Source organism: Planococcus citri, chromosome 2 (assembly GCF_950023065.1).
Source record: "Planococcus citri chromosome 2, ihPlaCitr1.1, whole genome shotgun sequence".
NCBI classification, from domain to species: domain Eukaryota; kingdom Metazoa; phylum Arthropoda; class Insecta; order Hemiptera; family Pseudococcidae; genus Planococcus; species Planococcus citri.
The window spans coordinates 30,494,486-30,519,236 of record NC_088678.1 but is presented as its reverse complement, the minus strand read 5'-3'; the positions used below and the strand labels follow the sequence as shown (position 1 = coordinate 30,519,236).

General features: G+C 32.7%; 3 protein-coding genes across 3 annotated transcripts; 2 read left to right on the top strand and 1 right to left on the bottom strand.

The window, feature by feature from the left end:
- Positions 1-2,822: 2,822 nt before the first annotated feature.
- LOC135835377 (baculoviral IAP repeat-containing protein 6-like) lies at positions 2,823-8,327 on the bottom strand. The gene is made up of 16 exons (XM_065349611.1): positions 8,137-8,327; positions 7,976-8,057; positions 7,812-7,904; positions 7,604-7,729; positions 7,473-7,536; positions 7,073-7,293; positions 6,797-6,985; positions 6,511-6,700; positions 6,258-6,435; positions 6,007-6,094; positions 5,800-5,899; positions 5,475-5,683; positions 5,164-5,403; positions 4,882-5,070; positions 4,704-4,802; positions 2,823-4,170 (listed from the first exon to the last, which is right to left on the bottom strand). The coding sequence occupies exons 1-16, from the start codon at positions 8,202-8,204 to the stop codon at positions 4,054-4,056; spliced, it is 2,253 nt and encodes a 750-aa protein (XP_065205683.1). The 5' UTR covers positions 8,205-8,327; the 3' UTR covers positions 2,823-4,053.
- A 359-nt stretch (positions 8,328-8,686) lies between these two features.
- Positions 8,687-20,643, top strand: eas (ethanolamine kinase 1). The gene is made up of 7 exons (XM_065349610.1): positions 8,687-8,913; positions 9,364-9,481; positions 9,564-9,701; positions 18,250-18,512; positions 18,632-18,855; positions 19,254-19,479; positions 19,590-20,643. The coding sequence occupies exons 2-7, from the start codon at positions 9,365-9,367 to the stop codon at positions 19,648-19,650; spliced, it is 1,029 nt and encodes a 342-aa protein (XP_065205682.1). The 5' UTR covers positions 8,687-8,913; position 9,364; the 3' UTR covers positions 19,651-20,643.
- A 764-nt stretch (positions 20,644-21,407) lies between these two features.
- LOC135835372 (RNA-binding protein 28) lies at positions 21,408-24,081 on the top strand. The gene is made up of 8 exons (XM_065349605.1): positions 21,408-21,618; positions 21,704-21,872; positions 21,939-22,438; positions 22,512-22,680; positions 22,754-22,971; positions 23,051-23,200; positions 23,274-23,621; positions 23,820-24,081. The coding sequence occupies exons 1-8, from the start codon at positions 21,511-21,513 to the stop codon at positions 23,934-23,936; spliced, it is 1,779 nt and encodes a 592-aa protein (XP_065205677.1). The 5' UTR covers positions 21,408-21,510; the 3' UTR covers positions 23,937-24,081.
- Positions 24,082-24,751: the final 670 nt, after the last annotated feature.

The following is a 24,751-nucleotide window of genomic DNA, read 5'->3' as shown; positions in this document are numbered from 1 at the left end:
ATACGATTTTGATGATTGGGAATTTCAAAGCTGGCGCAGTTCTATCAATAAATTGAAATTTCTTCAAAAAACTCTGTACACGTTTTCGGAACAAAGGCAACCTGTATCCACTTCGAGTGGAAAAAATTGTCATCGTCCTTTTTATATTCAAAGTTTGGTAAAAAAAAAAACTGCCTCGACAGTGGTTCGCTTTAGCTCTTCCACTTCATTTTAAAATCTTCGGATTCTTCGTGAATTAAATCTACCAAAAAAAGTCATCTAGTGGTACTGTACCTATCTATTTTAGGAAATAATTTATTATAAGTAAAAATCAATTCCACATTCATTAGTGCTTACGATTTAAAACATTGAAAAACGAATACGTCTTTCGAATTAAATTTCCAAAGGTTACTCTGGTAGCTTCAAAAATTGATAATCCAAATAAACGCAGTGGCTGGGAAGCGTCTGAATGAAACATGAGGAGTAACTTTCTGTTTTCTTTGTTTGCCGTCAACCATGGAGCTTCCCAAAAAAGAGTTTCAGCGAGTTTGTTGTTCTATAATTAACAAATAGGTAGGTACAGTATCATCCATCGTGTTCGAAATGAGTAAAAAAAATCAAAAGATGAGCGAAAATTCTACTAAATATCAAGCCAATATACCCAGTACCCACTTTTCATTTTAAGGATCTTATTGAGTGGAGGGAGGGAATGGTTCAAAGGAGTTGTATTGAAAAACATGAGCCAATTATCCAAATAAGAATATGCTCGTAAGTTGCATCTCGGTTCACTTTCATATTTTTTAAAAAAATTTTAATCAAAATTGAGAACCCTTGTTCTCCAAGGGGTTTGAGATTCCATTTTTATAAATTATTTCATCACAAAGAGGATATAAAAGTATCTTTGCTTTAATTTTTTTCAAATTTTCATGCAAGTACATACGTTAGTTCATAACTTTCGACTTTTGTGGTGCGTGTTTACGGCAAACTGGATAGGCAATTTGTTCAACATATTTTTTTCATTTTTGCATAAGAGGTTTTTACAAGGAAGATTGAACTCTTTTTATTGTACTATGTTTGAGGTTGAGCCAAATCTGGTTGAAATTTAATTTTTTTAATTTAGAGAACGAACGTAAGTACATTCATAGTGCTTATTTCGAACAATCATAATTTTTCAGATTGAATTCCACTCTCATTTTAGTATTATAATATATTAGTACATTCAAATAATCTTACCAAATGTGAAAAAATTTCGCTGATCAGGCATCTGATTAGTAAATTCATCCAGATGAAAAAAGAAAGAGTGAAATAATTCAAAATTTCACTCATACTTTGAGCCTATAAACAAAAATATCATTTGAAATTAGAAGAAAGACTCGACGTTGAATACTACATAATTAAAATTGTAATCAAAGGCCAACTTACATTCACAGCGATGTATAATGCAAATGTGAATGTGACCGCAGATATAGCGAGTTCTATCGAGAAAAACATCGAAAACCAGATTTCAAATAGGTGGAAATTTCTAAAAAAAAAAAAAAAAAAAAAAAAAAAAAAGAAAGAAAGAAAGAAAGAACGGCAAATGCACTAACATTTATTTTGAAAAATAAATAAATAAATATAAATGCAAGAAAATGAATTGAGAACAAAGCAGACAAACTCACCTAATCAATGCTTGATGATGTCGAATACCATGAATGATATTTTCCCTTAGCATATGATGAAAGCATTCTCTTTTCGTTACTTGTACTAATGATCGATGTTCAAGCGACGAAACAGCAACTATCAGTCTATGGTACTGCCTCATGAACTCGGTAATAATAATAATTAAGAACACTATGGTAGCATAATTGAAACAAATACCAAAAAACCCCTCGATACATTGAAGCAACATTACAAATAACTCCGATTGCAAACTATCTATACTCCACGGTATCCATTGTGGAACTATAAACGTTCTGATTCTACCATAATATGCAAGTTCTCCAAACATGGGTATGCAAATGGTGAAATATGTGCCAAACGATATTATTCTAGTGATTATAATCAACAAGTAGATATTTTTCTCCAGCAAATACCACTTGTAATCGATTTGAAGAAACTCTTCGTCAGGATAAGTATAAAAATTCAGATTCATTTCTTTGAATATCTCGACGATTATTTTTCTATGATGGTATAAACAATAAATACCGCTCAGGTTGATGGTAATAGCAGCAGTGTACGGGATCGGTGTGACAAATTTATAGAAAAAGTTGATATTTGTGATCGATACCATGCAACATGATAAAACTGCCAATGATACAATTCCGAAGCTAATGATGAATCTCCAGACGATGTTGGAACTGTCTTCATTAGTTTCTATATTTATACCGATGGTTTTCATTAAATCTGTACAGAATTGGGACAGCTTTCGACGCATGTTTAGTCTATGAATTGAAATAACAAACGACGAACGAGTAAACTTTGGCACTTAAAAAAAAAACTGTCATCTAAATTTTTCAAGAAAATAAAACGAAACGATACGCTCAGTCTCATTCAAAATTTATTCGAAAAATACCTTTTCGTGTTTAGGCGAAATTCGCAATATATATTTGGAAGAAAAGGGGTAATAATAGACGTAATTTAACCGAAACAAGACTGGTAGGCGTAATTTATTGGAAACACCTTGCGAACATTATTCTTATGTAAGTAAACAAAACACCTTAAAATGTCTACCTGATACAATTTTAATTAAATAAGAATATTTACTTCTGAGTCTGCAACAGTTTGTTTTAAGGGGAAAATTTATCGAAATTGTTCGAATAAAATTATGAAAAAATTACTTGAAATAGAATGGAAATCAATGAAAGAGACACAACTCATTATATTTAATAAAAAAAATCTTTCAAATATCGTACGTATAAAAACGATGTAAAAAATTAAAAAAAATAATGAACGTTTAAAGGAAGACATTGAAATACATACTTACTATATACTCGTACCAATAAAATGGAGTTTTCTATCTTTAAAATACCTACTTTCTTCAACTTACATATAATAATGAGAGAGACAAATATCATACGTATAAAAACGATATAAAAATAATATTCAAAAAATAATAAACGTTCAAAGAAAGACATGGACATTTCAAAAAATTGATTTTCTTATCTTTAAAATACATTTTCCAACTTGTAATAGTGAGAGAGAGAAGCGTGAAAAAGCTTATCACAAAAAATGATCACATGCCAGAATTCTGGACTAGAGATTACATCACATAAAATCTCAGTAATGCTCCGGTGTATTCATTGGACAAAAAGATTCTAACGTACCTAATATCACAATGTTTAGGAGGAATAAATTACAAATCAACGCTTCAATTTGACTAATCTATTGGCTGTATCATTCGCAGCCCACATAGGAGAAAATATTATTTAGATCATCACAAATGAATAAAATTAATACTATATTCGTAAAACTTCAACTTAGAAACACGCAGTAAAAATCGAAAGAGCCAAACAACGACAACTATCAACTTTGAAAATAAGTAATCCAATACACATTTAAGTTGAGAGATGAAAACGATGAAGTTTTAAAATTACATGATACAAATACAAAATATCGATACAAAAATATTATACTGAGATTGAAGCGAGAAAAGTACTCCAGCTAAGCAAAAAAGCTCCTAAGGAACTAAGGAACTTTTCAATTGAAATCATTACGGATAAATGAAAAAACCTCGACTTTTTTTACAAGAGAATCTCAATGATCTCATATGGCCGCAAAATAACTCTGACAACATGTAACCCAAAATGATTAAAGTTATGGGGTTTAAAATATGGACTCGTAAAATACAGATTAACTCACTAAAACAACTAGGTAATTCTTAAAAATAATGATTAGATACCTTGTAAAAAATTCACTAACAAAATAATACCCTTATCGAGTGAATACAAATGACCATAACGATAAGAAACACACACAAAACTGTGAAAAATATCATGACTGAGAACCTTAACGAATAAAAAAAGACACGATATTTTAAAAAAGGCACAAAAACGAAAACACAAACATATTAAAAATAAAACGAGAAAAAATTACCTAATTCGGTAATATCTCCAGCTCAGGTGGCACGACGAATGCGAGTACAGCATTTTCTTCGACTCCTTCAGGACGCTGTAGATTCCTGAATTCGTTGATTAAAAGCTTGGCATTTGCCTGTGAACGGAAAAAACACACAGATTAAATTTTCGAAATCGACTTTTTTGTAATGGAAAATTTTTTAAAAATTCGAGTTTTTCATCACAAGCTGAACTTTTCAACTTCAGCTCTTCAGCTCACAAGAGAACAATTTGAACTGACACGTTTCTCTTTGAACGAAATCAATCTAGATCGAAATAGCATATTTTAAAACCTTCGTTACTAAAATTTTAGTTGCTCAAATTCGTTTTTGGATTTTTGGTAAATTTTTGAAATTTTAAAAAAATATGAAAAAAAAACAAATTTTACGTCGATTTTTTATAAGACAGCTATTTTTTCAAGTACAATGAACCACTTTGAGTAATTATTTCATTCCAGCCTTTCTCTCTCTCCCCCCCCCCATCCCTCAATGCGGAAAATATGACCATTTTAAAGCCATTTCTGAAGCTTCCACTAAAAAAAACTCTCAAACATATAAAAGAAGTGGAAAAAGGACAGGAAGGATTAAGGGATTACGGATTAATAGCAAGGCATATCATTCGATAACTCACCTTCAAAGCGCTGGTATCGGTATTAGCCATTTCCGCGATCCATTTTTTTATTTCCATTAGAATTTCGTTACGTTTGAGGTAAAAATGAGTTTGTATAATCTGCAAGTGAGATAACAAAGCGCTGTTAGGACAAATTTCGCACGAAAATGCTATATTTAGACATATTGCTTTCACTTACTTCTTTAAAAACAGGAGATGGGTTTCTCAGCTGTTCTAGCATCGCCCATAGTACAGTAGCTTGAATAATTCTCGCGTTATAAGCTCGCGATTCTTGTTGCCCGGGCACGGTATTACGAGAAGTTTGATAACCCGGCTCGTTAAAATACGGATCCGGTACTAAAATTAAACTCTGAATCGACACCAAAACCTGGAAAATAGATGGAAACACATAATTTGTGAAATATTCGACAATTTCCAGGCGAGAGCTTTATTTCTCCAGTAACTTTGTTGTTTGTCTCACTTGTAATAGGCTCGATGTTTTCGCGTTCCATCTTTCTTCGGGACTACCGGTCCACGTGTTGAGGACGCTAAGGCAGACTTTACCGTCATTGTATAGGTTAGGATTGAACCTAATTGAGCCTCTGCCCGTTGTTTCCAAGTTGACCAGCATTGGTCCATTAGGGTAATTCGCCGGAAAAAAAATATCGAAAATAAAACATCCATTCGAATATGGAGTTTCCGCTGGACCTACTATTAGTGCCTGAAAAAAAATTAGCAAAAACTTATTCAAAGATTGGAAAAGGAAAAAGGTCAGAAAAAGGTGGCACTTACTTTCATCATATCCAGACGATTAGTGTCACGTCTAACAAATATGGACGAGCTGTACGAGAGGGGCAACGTGGTACGAAGGGAAGTAGTTTCCAACGCAAGATGCCTTACCCGAGCCGGAGTGTTCTTCTTCTCATCGGCCCGGGAAATTCGCTCATAGTGATACGCGACGTTGAATCTGTCGGAACTTTCCGAAATCATATCATAAAATCCTGTGGAAAAAAAAACAAAAAATTGAATAAATCGTCACACTTTTCTGAAAATAGTAAAATCAAAACAGACGTGTTTAAAGAATCTAACAATCAAGAATACCGAACTAGATACCAACCAAATTGCAATTCCGCCATGATACGCAAATAAATGTCTTCAATTGAGGCAGGAGCTTCGATTTTTGGAGGAGCTTGCGGATTCATTTTCGCGACCATAATCTGAAAATTGAGCACAAGCACACAATTAGAATCAATATCAAGTGAAATAATTAATTTTGTGATGTGAAATTCCCAAATCTACTTTAATTGAAAACACTTTTTATTACCTCAACAATTGTACTTGTTGTGCTCATATTACACACAAAGTCAGAGAGTTCTTTATCTGCAGAACTGGACGAGGCTACTTCATTTTTCCTGTGAAAAAAAAACCGAAAACAAATGAATAGTTGATAAGTTTTTAAAAAAGATCAAAAGGAGTGTAACTAACTATCAAAAAATAAATCAATCGATTACACTTTTTGGCCCATTTTTTTTCTGAAATAATTTTCAATTATAATTTAAAAATAAATTTACTTACGTTAACGTAGACCAATATGCATCAATTCCACGTTCCATCCCTCTTAATAAATCAACAATTGAACGATCATCAGGCGACGTAGGAAAAAGAAGTTTCACCATTTGATGGTGAAAAGTGATCACTCTTAACAGCATCAAAATGGACTGGTAGAGAGGTATTCGACCAACTATGTCTAAAACTACAGAACACACATAATTTCTTCAATATCGTACATTAACGCAATTTCTCGAATATCAAACTTTACACCACATACCCGAATCATTTCGAAGGTATGACGACAAAACTGCTATCAGGCACGAATTTTCAACCAAATTCAGAAATTCGGCAGGTAATGGAAGTTGATCGGCCGGCGCAAAATCCTGGTTCAAATCATCCATTTCTTCCAAAATCAAAGATGGTTTATCACGTAATTTGTCGTCCGAGTTTACAAAATATGCCAGTACCTAGAAAACAAAATGTACGTACAACACTATTATGCTAATTCATCTTTAGATAATTTTCATTTATCTACATACTTAGAATTGTTGATAATTACAAACCTCCAAAAGTATGGCGACATTTTCCTCTTCAACACGTCGTTTATTCAGCATTTGGTTCACATCCCATTTTCCGGACGTACTCCCACTTGCAAATCCGGTCCCCTTAGCCCAAACTTGTTTTGATTTGGCTGCAGGTTTAATGACTCTAGGTTTTTTTGGAGCGGTTTTTGAAGAACTTGCTGTTGAATTCTGCAGATTAATCGAATGCGGAATGATTCATTAATAATCGTCGATAATTTTTGTAACATCGTATGAAAATTATAATCTTTGATTTACCGTATTTGTGGAATCAGTTGGACACGTTTTCTCATAATGAGCATAAGTTCCTAAACACGAAAGAACACAACGAATAGCGCCGTGATCTAATGCCAATTTTCTCAGAATGGTGCCTTCGTTCGATTCGACTTTAGTCGCTTTAAACATATCGCGAATGACTTCGAAAGGCCACGAAGGTAATGCACCACTAATCGTTACCGGAGAAGATATCGGATTACTAGCTGTAAAATAAGAGAAAATAAATTAATTGTATCAATATGTTACTCCAAATTGAAATCATTATTGCAAGATATGAAACGAGAAACATGAATAAAATGAAAACTCATTCTCATTCAACTTCTCAGTTTGGTTTAAAAATACTCAAGTAGCAAAACTGATCGAATACAATCTAATCACGTACTTGCAGTGGAGAGACTGCGGGCGGCTTCGGCTTTCTGGACGGCCTCTTCTAAGCTTTTACATTTCTATAAAAGAAAACTGATTTTAGTTTGATAACACGATATGGCGAATAATTCACCGATAAAATCTTACCTCTGTTAATTTGACCATGTCGTCTGCAACTCTACACACATCGTTCAATAAATTCGAGTTTTCTGCCTCATAATTTTGCAGCTGCTCTTCTAAAACCAAAATTCTTGCCTGCATTCCATCTTTATTCTACCAACACACAAATAATTATGTTAATAATGATCGACATCGAAAATCATCACAATATCTTCCCACATGTATAATTCATTACCCTTTCATCTTCTTCCAGACGTTCATTTCGTTCGAGTGCCCTTTTGTACTCGAACTCAAGCACCTCTAAATTACCTTTCAATGCGTCCCTTTCCTGTACATCGTAAACAAACGAATGAGTAAAATAAAAATAAAATAATTGAGAATTTTCACAAGATTACCAACTTGTTTAATTGTGTCCAGTTCTGTATCTTTGCTGCACGAAGGCACAACTGGTGCTAGACCGACGACATTTTCTTCTTCTTTCCTGAGACACAATCACAGTGCAAATTCTTTCATTAGCAAAAAATAATTGACAATATTGAATAGAATCAAGACCAACATACTTTTGTTCTGCCGAAAGCTTAATTCGCTTATCAACATCCCCAGAAGCTGCGGGTCTTTTTTGACTCATTTTTCTCAACGTTTTAATCACTTTTCGGGACACATAATGAGAAGAGAAATAAAATCATATTGAACAATTTTAAATTTTTTTCTAATCACAAATAATCAGGAATCAGGCGGTTCTTTTGAAAAAAAAAAACGAAAAATAAACAAGAATAAGGTTGTGTAAATCCGAATAGAAACTGGATAACGACAAAATATACCTGGTGTCCATATTTTGATTTGTGAATTCTCTAGTTTTTCAATTCGATTTTTTCACAGAAAAAGTAAATTTAGCGAGATAAAATGATTTTAATTAATTTTTTATTGAATTAATTATATAAATAAAATGCATTATATTTTATATTACTCGTTTTTCTTGCGAAAAAATGAAATGAAACGGAAAAGGTTGTGAGAATCAAGAATATTACGTCATCACCTCTCCTCACCCTTCTGAATTGGAAGGGAGGGTGTTGTTAGCGTAGGTAAAAAACACCTGAGCTGATAAACACTTGGGTTTTCATTTCAGTTTTTACTTCAGTTTCCATTGTATCAGTCGTATTTGCGTACAGTTGCAGATTGGTGCATTATTTAATTGCTAATAAACGTTCACCGGTACTTAGTGATTAATTTGTATTAATAATTGCAATTACAATAGCGTAAAGATCGTTCGAGTGTTTCGTAAAGTTGACGCCGTTATCACGCTTATCACTGAGAAACCGAACAATATTTTTATAAAAGTAAGATCATTTTTAGCAATACTCGATTCATTTCGTAAAGATAAATATTTATCGTACCGAAGCGATTAAAAAACCGCTTAATAAATGCATAATGGAATGCACATTCTTCGTATTGCTTATCTGAATCAATATGGAAAAATTCACCAGCGTATGTTGACCCGACGACTGCGGCTCCAATGAATAGGATACCGCTAACGTAAGCTCGTAGCGGGTGTTCATTAAATTACCATTGGAGTAGGTTCAGAATTTGTATGTACCCTCGCGTGACCGAATATCGTTTGTTTTAGACTTATTGACTAATTCGGGGTAAATATATCGAAATATAAATGAAAAAAAATCATCGCCAATTTTCTTAAATCTATTTACAAAGGTTCAGGTACCGAGATACCGAATTTATAGATACGTTACGGTGGAAATCACCCATTACATTTTATTCTTGCTTTGTTGTAGGATGATGGAAGTGAAACATTTCGCTATACATATTGACAATACGCATTTGCCCAAAGCGGCGTTAAAGATAATAAAAAATATTCGTCTAGATTGGAAGGCTGAAGATGTACGATTCAAGGTAAATTACTTTGTATTCTTCCTCTTAGCTTAATCACGTGTTTAAATACTCATTTAAAATTCGTTTCACACCTTGTTCGCAGGTTTTTACCGATGGTATCACAAATAAACTAATCGGATGCTATTGCCTTAATGATCCCGATGACATTATGCTCGTTCGAGTATACGGCGAAAAAACCGATCTATTCATCGATAGACTCGTCGAAGTACAAAATTTCAAAGTAAGTTGTAGCTCGATACCCTACACTACACTCGTACGATCACATTTTCCACGTAAAAAAACGTCTAAAATTACTCGAAAAATTAATCACTGCTACGTAAATTACGTTTAGTTTGAGCTCACGCTGCGTAGGGTAATTACAAATTTTAATTAAAATCCATCATTTTGCGTAAAATGGCGCGTAAACGTAAAACCACCCGAGTAGTAATTCCGGTTTTTCTTTCGCTACGTAATGACAAAATATGTATTATCTTTGTATAGACTTATTGAATCGATCAACATATTTTACATTGATGTTTTCTACTGACCCATATCGACGTTTATCATCGTTTACGGAATTTGTTTGTTTTTCCTTAACAATAGGTCTGTTCTGTATACTCTGACGTAGTTTGCGTAATTCAAAAAAAAAAAAGAACGTCGAAAAAACGTAAACATAGTACTCCAATTCAATGAAACTTGTCTGCGTTAAACGTGCCAAAAACGCGTTCCCATTAATTTCCAAAACAAAATGTGAAGGTATCCTGTAGTATGTAGTATAATGATTAGGGAAATTTTTTTTCTCTATCGTGATTAATCGCTTTGTTCGGCTTGTTAATTACACAACTTCAACGTGTAATCGCGTAAATTTAAACGATTTAATCTAATATGGCGCAAACCCAAGTAGGATCTCGACATTAAAAACCTGTCAGTCGAGAATTCCCTTTGGTAATTATTCCAAAATAGAGCTATTTGTCGAGCTACTCTATTTTTAATTGAAAGTGTCTCCAGGGTGAGATGGTGCAGTACTATTTTGGTATTTTCGGTATTGGTTGTTAGAGCTCTGTATGGATTGGTATTATTGATGGCATTCTCAAGCTTCAATCAAGTTTAAAGCATGAAAATTAGGAGCTTAATTTTTCATTAGTGCAATATGCACAATCTTTTCATCTACTTTTTAAGACATCCACTTTTTTTTTTTTTTTTTTGTAATGACGAATCAATCAGTGGCAACTTCACTTAATCAACAAATATTATTCAGAAACTACCTCGTTTCGTGTGACTCATAATTTATAGTAGGTAATGAATTCATTTTGATGATGATAATTGATAACGAATCGAAAACATTGCCAAAAAAAGAACGCATTGCCTTTTGATTTCATTCGATCAATAAATGTCTCGCGTGTATGAAACAAAACAGAACTAATTCTTTTAAAATTGCTTCAATTTTTCGCGTATGTATTCATTTAATCCGATGAAAAAAAGTATGAAAATTTATAGTAAGTATTGCGATCGATGGCAAAATATATTAGAATATTTGTAAACTTGAAAGCAGTATTTTTATTTTAAAATATGTTGTGTTTGGTCATTTTCACTGTAGTTGAAAAATTAGGAGCAAAGAGTTGGAAAATATTGTCTCGTGGATTTCTTTTTATGTTAGTTTGAAAATCGAGCAGTATGTTGGTAGGGTTCATTTTCTCTTTTTAAATTGGGAGCTGAAAAGAAGAGGGAGCAAAAATCAACCAAACCAAAATTTTCACTCTGGTTTTTCTCTAAAAAAAAGTTCTACGTATTTTTTAGTTCTTCAAGTCGAAAAACGATAAGAAACGATAAAAAATATTACTCTTCGTAGCTTTAAATCCAGCTAGCTTAAGACTGCTTTACTCTTTTGTGATACGAGTAGATATAATTTTTCCTATCATAAATGCTTATAATACCTATGTACTTACTTACTATTCGCAAACAATAAAATTATTATGGAATTTAGTTATCGAAGCCCTCTATATGGATTTCGAGGGGCAAAATCATGCATAATAAGGCAGCAAATCATTACACTAACAAGTGGGGCTGTGTGTAATAAATCACAATCGTGTAATAAACCGCGATTAATTACTTATCGATTCGAAAATAAATACGATATTCTCGCGAGTTGGAATATTATTGTAGCCTATATGTCTCTAGGTACTTTACTCGAATAGGTAATTCGATTTTGAAAATTGTATAACTCAGCCTTATTTTGGAAAATTCAGCAAATTCGAAAAATTCAAAGTCTGAAAGAATATTATTTTGGAGAATGGTTTTATCTAATTTCTGTATAGGTACCTATAATTCATTCGTATACGCGAATTATACGAGTCTGCCTATATATTGCACACGTAATAATTGTTGTGCTACTTCGAAGGTGTTTCTTGGTATACCTACATATGCAATTTATGCAAAAACGTCGAGCTATACAAATAACCCACGTCATTATTCATTGCTACGTATGTGCAATCAAATAAATGAGTTTTCGCGAACGATTTTCAATTTTTTAAAAGCATTAAATACGAAAACATTTATCTACCTATATGTATTTTTTCTGAAGTGAGAATCGTGAAATTTCTTGAGCGAATTTCCATTTTTTTTTTTTTTTTTTTTTTTCTGAAGGAATGCTAATGCAGTGGTAGAATAGTCTAATCATCGTTATTTTATTTTTAAAGTGTTCTCTTTCCTCATTTGGTTACACCAGCTGGTATCAGGCGACAAAACTCTTGATGGGTCAAACAAAAAATTCATTTGAACGTGTTGCCAATTTCGAATTTGGTGGAGAAGTAGTGGCAGCAGTTGAGATTTTTTGGGGGTAAAATTCCAATTGGAGGTGAACTGAGAATCTGGGGTTTGAAAATATTATATTCGACCAAATTTTTGAAATTAGAACGATTACAAAAATTTAAAAAAAATTTTTATCTTCAAAGTGTAGGCACCATATTTTTTTTAAATTTCAATCCTAGACAAAAAATTGTAGTAACAAAGTTTGTTCACTCTTGAATGTTATATTTAGGGAGGGGGGTGAATTTTTAAAACTGTGGTTTTTTCTCGAAATCTGTCCACAGCCCCTTCAATTTGCAAGTTGAGCAAAAATCGTAAAAAAATATTTTGATGATTTGTTGAAGTGAGGTGGGGTATATTTTTTTTGAAATTTCTCGAAGTAATGCCCTACCCAATTTTACAGTCTATCTGCCTGAGATTTGAGACGAGATTGTGATTTCGAAAATACTTTCCAACAGTTTTAATGTTCAAAGATGAGCTTTTTTGAAAATTCAATCTTCAAAAGCTTCTCAAATTTCGGTGCTATAATTTTAAAATGTGAGTAAAATCAAGAAATCATCAATTTTAAAAAAAAAATACGTATGTTCAGCTGAATTTTTTTTAAGGATTCCAAAAATTGGGGAGTGGGGAAGGGGGGTACAGACTTTTGAAGTTAAGATCAAAAAGTAGAAAAAAGGTCATCATGAATCGCGTGATATATCTATTGTTTCATGCATTTTTGAAAGCACTGACTGGTATCTCAATTGGTCCTTTTTATAAGGAACTTCTTTTTTTCAATGTTGGTCCTTAAAAAAATTCCTTTTTTCCAAGAATGTACTTTTTAAGTCCTTATTTTCATGATTTTTCCTCGCCTTAAAAAACATTATAGTTGAACCTATAAAAAAGAGAAAAAATTTCCTAAAAGTTGAAAAAAAAATGCAGTAGAATAGCCTAGCGACGATGTTTTGTATTTTTGACGAGGATACTCATAAAGTAAGAGCGATGAAATTTTTTTCTATTTTTTTTTTTTTTTTTTTTGGTTTTGTTTTTTACTACAAAGGTTGTCCGGAAACAACTGAGACTGGTGCTCGCATTTGAACACCCTTTGAGCTAGCGACTTCGTTAGTATCTCATTCGAAAGCTCATCAAATTCTCTACAAAATGGTATAATAAATTTTTTTCCCCTGTCGCGTGAAAAAAAATTACAGCGTTTCCCGCGCGACCAGTTAGTTGCCACCCTCCAACTTTTTTCAATCAGCTGTGATTCACGAACCACGTAGTCTATCGATAAAATTGAAAAACAGATCAATAGAGGATTATTTCCTCCATAACATACTAAAATTACATGGTTCTAGCTGCATTATTTAGGGAGCAACGGCGAAGCGCGTTCGGTGTAGTGATAAAAATTTGTCAGTTTTTTCAGTGTTTTTTTCAGTTTCGTTAACGCTTGACCGCATACTGCTATTCTCATCTCAAATTTCTTGGGAAAGTTCAAAATAACCATTATGCCACATCCACAATATTCACTGGGTTCATCCCCGTGCGATTATTTGTTGTTTCCGATGCTGAAACATTTCCTTTGAGGTAAACAGTTTAGTGAAGATGATAAAGTCGTCAGTGCATGCTAAAAGTTTTTCAAAACGCTCAAACTGACAAATTTTCAAAATTTTTTTGATAAATGGATTACCAGATGAATGCTGTGTATCAATAACTGCAACTATTTGGAAAAGCTATAATTATGCCAATAATAAACGTTTTTTGAGCATTGTTTTTTTTTACTGATAAAAACTTGGAGGGTGGAACCCAACTGCTTGCGCGCGAAACGCCGTAATTTTTTTTCACGCGACACGGGAAAAAAAATTATTATACCATTTTATAGAGAATTTGATGAGCTTTCGAATGAGATAGTAACGAAGTCGCTAGCTCAAAGCGTGTTTAAACGCGAGCACCAGTCTCAGTTGTTTCCGGACAACCTTTGTATTTTATGTTTTGTTTTTTGTACCATTACTCATTGATTATTCAAGTCCTCGTTTGCTTTTTTTCCAAGTTGAAACTTTTTTCAAAAATCAAAATTGAAATTTTAAAATTTTGAAGCGAACAATAATAAACTCCTTCATTCATCACATCAGAAAACATCGTTTTTATTCCTCTCGAAATACTCATTTTCGAGAGCTTTTGCCCGAGCAAATTGTTCTTTTTTGATTTTGAATTTAAAAAACAATTGAATCGGTGGGTGCAGAAAGGGAACAAGACACATTTTTGGAAATTTTTTTTTTCACGGATATAGGGGTTTCAAAGTACGGCGGATCGACTGGTGATGTCAGATTTCCGCAAAACTGACGGGAAAGTGGTATTTGGGCGCAGAAAAAGGGCGGATCCGCATTTATGACTTTTTTGTAAAAATTTTTTAATTCCTTGAAACATAACTAACATTTTTGAGAAGACCATTTTTTGAAATTTAAGTTAATCTCTGAACTGAAAAATGATGAAAAAATTAACAACTTCGGCAAAAAGTCTCAGAACTCAAGGGGTTTTTGGTCAATTTAAACGAGATAGCAGTCTAAATGATGTACTTAGATGTAGAATCAAGCCCCATTCGTGCCCGAGCAATTTCAAAAAAAATTTTGTCGATTGGGTGCAGAAAGGGTCCAAGTCCCATTTGTTTAGGCAGCAACAGCGCCGGCGCATGTGAATATTTTTTTTCCAAACAGTGCTAAAAATTGTGTCTTGGGGTGCTCTCTCAATGACCTTAAGCATGTTTACCAAAAATTTTTGATTTTCAAATGAATCAGTTTTTTGTTATTCCTGAAAAGTGCGAAAATGGACTTGTTCCCTTTCTGCACCCACCGATTCAATTATCATTCGAGTTTTAAAATTTTGAAGCAATTAAGGTCCTTTTTTAGTCATTTTTTTGGTGAAAAATGTTCCTTAAATTCTTTTTTTTTTCAAAATTCAATTGAGATGCCGGCACTGAAAACGAATATCAAATCACTTTTTTTAATTCGACGATTCCACACCTCCCCCCCCCCATTGGTCTTCCAAAACATCCTTCTTCACGACACTTAATCTTAAAAGTCTCATTTTTCCCCCAAAAAATTGACAAAAATCTCACTATGTTACCAGAAATAGCCAAAAAGCCTTATGACTTTTTGACATAATTTTTAAAGTATTGCTTTTTGTCAACTTTCATCAAAAAAATAAATTTGTTGCCAATAATTGAAAAAAAGACTCACTTTTTCGAGAAAAGTTGTAAAAAAATTTCACTTGACAAAAATTCTCGCTTTTTATTAAATTGCTGAAAAATCTTGCTTTTACTTAAAAATGACAAAATCCTGAAACGTTCACTTTTTTTGCTGATAACCAGGGCTCGGATATTCTTTCTCTAAAAAACCCAAAATATGCGCTTAAATATTCCCTAAAAAATGCCAAAATATGCTCTAAAAAGTAAAAATATTCCCTATCGATATGGGCATTGTTTTACAGGAAAAATCAATTTCTATACAATTTTAGTAATATTGTTGTGTAATACCAAAAATTCACGAACAAAAATGCAAAACAGAGCGTTTTAAAATCACGAAAAGGTAATTCCAATTCCATTATTGAAGGAATAAAAATGAACAAAAAAAATAAGTAGGTACGAGTGAACTATTGTAAGTTTCACAAATTTTGCGGAGTAAAATGAAAAATAGCCAAATACGTACTAATTTGATGCAAAAATTTGAAAATGACCAAAATATTCCTTAAAAACCACTAAAAAACGTAAAATATGCTCTAAAAATGCAAAATATTCCCTAAAAAATGTCAAAATATGCTTTAATATGCTTTTATGGTGAAATACCTATGCCAAAATATGCTCTAACGAATTAGACTCATTTTACTTGAAATTTCTTGAATCGTGGAGATAATTGCAAAATTCCCTATCCCCTATGCATAAAATAAATTATTTCATTCATTCATTCATTCAAAAAATATGCTCCAGCATAAAAATCCGAGCCCTGCTGATAACAATTGCAAAGTTTCACTTTTTTAGCATAAGTTACTAAAAAATATTTTTCGCCAAAAATTTTTAAAAATCTCAATTTTTCTCCAGCAATTATTGTTTAAAAGACTCGATTTCTTACCAAAAAATTCTAAAAAAAAAAAACTGCTTTTTGTAAAGTAAAATTACCTTTTTTTGATATAAATTTTCAAAAATTCTCACTTAATGTCAGAAATTGCCAAAAAAAAGTCTTGCTGTGTGACCAAAAAGTTGCGAAATGACCTCATTTCTCGTGTTGGTGTTAAAATTTGGAAAAAGTATAATTTTTTTTCAGTGGTCGCCAAAAAGTCCTTTTTTTACATTTTCAAATTAAACGCTCAGAGTTTTTTGTGATTTTTTTTTGCAATTTTAGTTAATTTTTGGTTAGACTTACTTTTTTGAGCTGTATTGGGAGCACTGACATCAGTTTTCTGTAAATTTTGGAGGACCAATAATATGGCTAGTTGGATGAGTCAAATCATAAAAATAAAATAAACTCATATTCGTATTCAGCGCTCCCAAAAGTTCATAAATTATATTATCCAACTAATGCAACATGAGTTTTTTCAATTTTGAAGAAATTTGAGGGACCATGAAATGATATTCCATTTTGTTCAACTTTTTTTTTTACATTTTGAACACCATTTTGGGGCCCTGTGCCCCATGATTTTGTGAATCCCATTTCGAAAAATGTATATGTATTTATAAATGAGTAGTCAAGTGTTTTAAAAATGTATGATTTCTGGATTTTTTCACATTTTTAGATTATTGCTCTGAAAGTTGACAATCTTTTGAAAATTGAGCTTTCAAAAAAAATTCAACTTTGAACTTTTGAGCTCTTTGAAAAATATTTTAGAAACTTCTTTCAATTGACTTTGAAGTTTGAAACGCCTCGAACAGATTTTCTCCGAGTTTCAGCAGTGCTGAGAAATAACGAGAAATTTTAATTTCTAAATAAAAAAACTTGCCTAACCTGCCCCAAAAAATATGTTAGGTACCCAATAATAGCGAGTTCCCTGCTTTCCTAGTATAAGGAACCTATTGAAAAAATGTTGAGCGAAATTGGAGTACCTAAACCTAGAACTGGACTGATTGTACATACGTGGAATGACCCCCTCCTCCTTCAGGTCCTCAATTTCAAAGATAGGCAAACTTTGAGACCCAGCAAGTTTGGATGATTGGATATTTTTTCATATTTTTTTAAATTGGGTTTTCTTTCGCCCCAAATTTTTTTCGGTTCGGAAACTTCCATTGTTGGGTGCCCACATGGCTGGTCCAAAATTTGGGAACTTGGAAAAAATACCTATCTACCTATTTTTTGGATCAGGTTTAAATTATTTTTGCATAATGGAATTGGTTGAGGGTCTGTGTGCCTAAGACAACAAGATGAACTTGATTCGGGAAAATTTACAATATCTAGGTATTTATTTCATCAGTTTGTTTTCAGATTTCAGCTCTAATAAATTTGATAAGAATAGTTGTGGTTCGTCGTTAACGAAACAAAGCATTAACAATAGGTAAATCTATTATTTTATTGCACACGACGATAATCAACATTGAAAACCTAGACATACATTTTATTATCTCAGACTCAGTCATAATGCTTGTTAGATATCTGTATTCTTGGTAATAAAAAAATACAATTATTGCGTAACTCATCAAGTATATACTTATAAGGCAGCAAGAAGAAGAAGCATAATAAAGAAATTTTTTTCCTTTTTTCTCGTTTCAAAGTATTTGTTAGGGTTTCTCATACTTCTTCGTCGACAAAAGTGCAGTAGTATGGCCACTTACACAAATTTATTAGAGCAGTGAAGGACGGGGATTAATCGAAAAAAAATAATTCGAGAGGTTTCAGCTCTGTTGAATTTTGAACAGGGGAAGGAGGGGTGGTCCATTCTATAAACATGCCTTTATACCTAGCTGATATTTTTGATCTGGAATCAAAATTTTTCTAGATAACTAAAATTTGATTAATTTTTTTCAGCTTATGAGTAGCAAAGGCTACGCCCCGAAGCTATTTGCTACGTTCGACAATGGCATGGTGTACAGCTACATTCCTGGCGACGTATTAAACGTAACTAGCTGCAAAGATGCATCAATCTATCCACTAGTGGCAACCATGTTAGCAAAAATGCATAAGCTGAGTTATGACTCGAACGTGCCAAAGATACCGCTCGTGTGGGACAAATGTAAATGTTTCATCGATCTTATACCAGACCAGTATTCGAGCACTGATAAACAATTACGGTTGGTTAAACGAAACAAGGATGAAATGAAAAAAAAAAGACCGCCGCATTAATTCGTATAATTCAACGATAATATTATATAACGGCGCGGCGCTGATTGATTTGACATTGTGATTTCAGATTTAGTAAAAATTTCCCCGGCGGTAAGAGTTTCCTAAAAGAGGAACTAGAAGAATTAAAGAGGACATTAGAAAACGTCAGTAATCCGGTGGTGTTCTGTCATAATGATTTATTATTGGCTAATATTATACATCGTAATAATTCAGTCACTTTTATCGATTACGAATACGCTGGTTATAATTATCAGGCTTTCGATATTGCTAATCATTTCGCCGAATTTGCCGGTACGTTAGAAATTCCAGTCTATTGGATGATATAGGTTAAGTTGCAAGCTTAGATCGATCATTTCATTTAATAATTGTCATTCGATCAAAATGATATTTAAACACGCGGACAAGGTTAAGGTGAAATTTGACGTAGTTTACCTACCTATCTTAAACTTTTTCATTTTATTTTTTATTTTTTGCTTAATATTTCCGCGAGTAAAATTCAAAACAACCAAAGTAAATATGAAAATAATTTCTCGTAATGACTTCGAAGCACGCTATTGACATTCGCAACCCTACATATTGTCTTAGGCTAGGTTTGATTTATACTGTTGCGAAATTCGCGAGTCTATAGGAACGTGGCCTTTATTACGTATCGTAAATTCTAAGATTAAATTTTACTTGTGTTAAATTAGGCGTATCCGAGTTCGATTGTACGTTATATCCATCGGAAGAATTCCAACTGGATTGGTTAAGAAAATACTTAAAAGAGTATTCAGAGAACGGAGTTTCCTTCAGTGAAGAACGTTTAAACCAGTTGTACCTGGATGTTTGCAGATTTTTCCCAATCGCCCATTTTCTATGGTCTATGTGGTCTCTAGTGCAATTACATCATTCTTTTATTGACTTTGATTATCTAGAGTACGTATTTTAGCTATCATATTATACGACGTTAGCTTAATTTATTAATTTTATTATTACTACCTACGTCTTCGTTGGCTTTAATATAAATGATTTATGATTTTATTTAGATACGCTGTTCAACGTTTTCAAGAGTATAAAAAATTCAAGAAGAATATTTACTACGCTTAAAATGTCTACTTCAAGTGCTATAGATAATCTAAGCACTGAATGATTAATAACGAAGTTACCTGGTCAAGTCATTTTTTAATAGAATGATGAAAATTTAATTTATTCGAATATTATTGTCCAGATAAGTACATAAGTTGTACCTATTTTTAATGTCTACTTTACCAACGTATGTGTGTCTATAGCTGCATACTACAGCTGCCCAGTATATTTTTATCGTTTATTACTTACTTGTTACGAATTCCGTCTCAGTCACATTTCAAGTTCTCTAAATCAAAATCATGTTATTCCCACCTTTTCATAGAATGAAAAATAAAAATACCTATGTATTATACATTGGTTTGAAGGACCTATGAACCATATCAAAAAAAAAAAAAGCATTCGCTGTTCAGTATTTTATTCGTTAATTGCGTGTAATTTTTTATTCTAAGTACGATTCTTGTCCTTGTTCATTATTTATTTTTGACGAATATGTGCCAAAATGTTTGAACTCCATGTTGTTGGATTCAAAATGAATGTGATGTGTTGATAAATTGCTACTATAGCAATAACACCATTTTTTTAAAATCAATTTTATACACCGGTAGTATTTTAAATTTAAAACGTGCGCAGTCGTCACCACTTTTCATTAATCATTAATAATTATCTATTTGTGATGTTATATTATTTATTTTCTTTTGATATTATTTATTTATTTCTTTTTTAAATTTTTTTGTTTCGTTCTTTTTTTTTTGTATTTTTGTAGTTATACTACCTACTTGACGTCGTCGTTGAATTGTATATTTGCGTGATTGTGATAAAAGATTATCCGCAATGTTTAATGTGCACGGCACAAAACATTTTGTAGTGATAAATTTTACTGAAGTGTGTTTTCAATATGTTTGGATGTAGTCGATATTGTCATGACTAGACTGTCACTTCTGTTTATTGTGCTGTGCTTCGCTTCCTTCATGTATTACTTATAATATCAATCAAATATATTCGTTTCAATTTTAAGTACCTACATATATTTATCGTCGAAGTCCATCAATCAAATATATTCGTTTCAATTTTAAGTACCTACATATATTTATCGTCGAAGTCCATCTTTAATTAGAATATTGGCACGTGGAACCTGAAAGGCTGAAAGTGATAATGCTGAAATGGTCACGATACTTTTTAAAACCATAAACACTTCAGCTTGACATTGAATCCATTAAATTGTAAAATTCTTATCGAGTAGTGAATAACATGTTACTAATTGAAGGAAATGCTCGCAAAAGCCGAGCAGAAAGGCTGATAAATTATTCATCTCAACTAATGGCTTTTCCTGATTTTAAAAGAGGGTATGGAATTTACGAGAAAACCCTGGCACAAATCCGACGTTCGTTTACTTTTCGACTTTACAGTTTACAACTTGGAATAAAATCGATAGGTACCAGAAGAAGTAAACGAACTAAGAATAATGCATTTTTCAATGAAATAAGAATTAAGATTCGTCTAATTAATTACTAATTATTAAAAAACACCGGAAATTTGTCATGAAAAATGAATGAACAATGAATTGATCAATAATTTGCTGAATCAGAACTATCAGAAGTTCAGAACTAACAGGCAGAGCAGAAAATATGCTGAAATCAGCAAAATATTCGAGTGTTTTGGTTGGGTTCTATGACGCATTCACGCAAACTGTATCCTTGTTAAAGGTAGGTATGAACCTACACGTCAAGTAGTCGAAAATGCACGATTTGGCAACGTCTTTTTTTAGCACGTGAAGATTTTTAATCAGTCGTTCGTGTTTTCTTCCGTTTTTATAAAAATACAGAAATGGAAAGAGTAAAATTTACATATTTTTGATTGAAATAGTGTTCATTATAAGCTATTATGACTAAAGTACGAAAGATTAAGTTCAAATCCAAGGAATCCAAAGCACAGAAGAAACCACCAAACCCTAAGAAGGGTCGTTTGATTATTCGAAATCTTCCTTTCTCGGTTCGTAACAAGATCACGTTTACTATCTATTTAGTCTTCCAATTCATTGATTTCACCTTGTACATTTTTATATTTTCAACTCTAGATCTCAGAAGAAGCATTGAAAGAGCATTTCTCATCGTACGGTGAAATACAAGATGTGAATTTACTAAAGAAACCCGATGGCAAATTGGTCGGTTGTGGTTTCGTGCAATTTGCTCGCAAACAGAGCGCAGCTAAAGCTATTCACTACACGAGTGGAAAACCTCTTCAAGGTACGATTCCTTATGATACAAATTTGTGATCTATGAATTTTCCATAATTTCGTACAATCTTTACAGGTAGAGTCATCGTTGTTGATTGGGCTGTACCAAAGGATAAATTTGCCAAACCGAAAATATCTTCCAAAGCACCTAAAACTGAAGTAAAAGACGAACCCAATGATGAAGAACCTCTCGCAGAAGAACACTCTGATGATGATGAAAGTATCAAAAGTGAACCAGAATCTGAAACCAGTATCAAGGATGAAGCAGATGAAGATAGTGACGATGAAGTAGATAAAGATAGTGACGATGAATCCGAATCTGAAGGAAGTATCGATAACGAAGATTATATTTCGATCAAAAACGAAGATTCTGTAATTAGCGAAAAACCTCGTCCAAAACCTTCTCACGATATTAACGAAGGAAAAACCGTGTTTTTGAAAAATGTCCCCTTCGACGTTACTAATGACGAATTACGAGCTTTCATCACCGAAAAAATTGGTCCCGTTTATTTCGCTGCTGTGTGTATGGATCCGCTGACTGAACATTCTAGAGGAACTGCTTTTGTTAAATTCAAAGTACGTGGCTTTTTTTGAAAATTGCATATTTGTAAATTTCTGTCGCACTATTATTAGTGTTTTATGTTGACAGGATACCAGTAATGCTGAGAAATGTCTGAATGCCGGTTCGGAATTGAAATTTAAAGGATGTACGATGGAACCATTGCCTGCCCTCGATAAAAAAGATTTATTGGATAAAAGAGATAGACATCCGGATAAGAAAAAAGACAATCGGAATCTATATTTAGTTAAAGAAGGAGGTTAGAAAATTAATCAAGGTATTGAAAATAATTCACCACGTACGAAATGTTAACGAAGCTGTGTTCTTTACAGTTGTGATAGCTGGTACTTCAGCGGCCAAAGGTGTTTCTATGGGTGATATGAAAAAACGTCTAGAACTAGAAATGTGGAAGAGTAATATGCTGAGAGACTTGAACATGTTTATCTCTAGAACTAGATTAATAATTCATAATTTACCATTGCAATACGACGATAAAAAGCTACGAACGTTGTTTAAAAAACATTCGCCACCGAAATCTAAAATCATCGAGGTACGGCAGGATTTCCAACAGTTCAGTTTTCAATGGTTTCTTTCAATTTTTAAATATCTCATTCGATGTTTTATTTCAGGCTAAAGTTATGCGAAATCTTAGACAACTGGATAAAGACGGTAAACCAATATCTAAAGGATACGGATTTGTATCATACACCGAACACGAACATGCTTTAACAGCTCTACGAACAGTAAACAATAATCCAAATGTTTTCCATACAAATAAGGTATATCGATGCTCATTTGATTACATCACTCGCGATTTGTCTCCATTATTCTAAATCTGTTTTCATTTTCTAGAGACCTGTCGTCGCTTTCTCTATAGAAAACCGTGCTGTGCATACGATTAAAAAGAGACGTGCTGAAAAAAGCAAACTAAATAATCCTTTGTGTCCGGAATCGAAGAAACCTAATACGAAAGAGGAACAAAAACCTAAATTTCAATCGAAGAAAAGACGTTATAGGAGTGATAATGTTCCTACGTTTGCCGGAATGGAATCACATCCTGGTCACACAAAGTTACCTTCGAAAAGAAAAATTCAATCTCAACGAGAAATACATACGGGAATCGTCAGAGAAGCTAAAAAGGATAATAGAAGACAGAAACAAATTTTGCAAACTAGAAAAGAAAAGAAACGCGATCCTAAAGTGAGTTGATCGTCGATATTTGAATTTTTTATTTCCAAAATTAATTAGAAGTACTTTTTTCTTCTATTGAAAAAAAATACGAGTTTACGATGAACTTATCTCGTTTTGAAAATAAAAGGATACTCTACTTAGTCATAAAATCACAAATTGCACAGATATTTTTATTACTAATTAATTAATTAATTAATTTTATTTCAGATCAAACGAAAAGCGAAGAGAGATTTCAACGAAAAACAATTCAACTCTATGGTTAATAAATATAAGCAGAAGATTCTACCTAATGTTTCGTTAAAGAAATGGTACGAGAGTAAATGAAATGAATTCGAGTTTCATATAAATATTTCATAAAAATAAATTACATCGTTTTTTAAAACATTTATTTTTTATCCTTCAAGAAAAAACAATAGGAGCGTAGCTTATCATTTAAATATTGAGAAATAAATTTTGTTACGAGTGTTAATTAACGTTTTGCTTGTCTTGTCAGGTTTCAGTAAATGTTCCGAGGTGTAATCTGTAAAGAAAACATACATTTACTCAATTTATTAGATTAGAGACTAGAGTGATTCGATTCGAGATTAAATGAAAACATGTAAGTATGCTTGGTGATTTTCGCAACTTTCTTAAATTGACTTAACGTTGATATTTGATCGTAAACATTTTTCGAAGTAACAAGTTGGATCTTCGTTGAAAAAGTGAATGGCCTAGTGCAAACATTAATTGCATCAAAGGATTTCGATTCGACGCTTGATAAATCAGTATTTCAGCGAGAATTGATAATTCGGTGTCGTAATCGTAAATAATAGTTTTCGATAAAAAAGAATGCAATATTCTTTTCGAAATGATGATGTCGTCTCGAAGATTGAAAGAAATTGGATCCTCCAATTTTTACATCCAGCTCGACATTTTTATTCCAATTTTTGTTGAGAAAATGACGTCTCCCCTCTCAAGTTTCTTTTGCTGGAAATAAATCCAATTTTTGAAAAATGAAGAGTAATAATGAATGAGCTGTTTGTTAAATGAGATATGGAGGTATTTGAATATTAAAATGATAACGAGCAGGTCCATAATGCCGTATGTAAAGTATCTGTTGGTATCTTCCTACACTACAGCGAGTTGATTCAAGTCCTCAC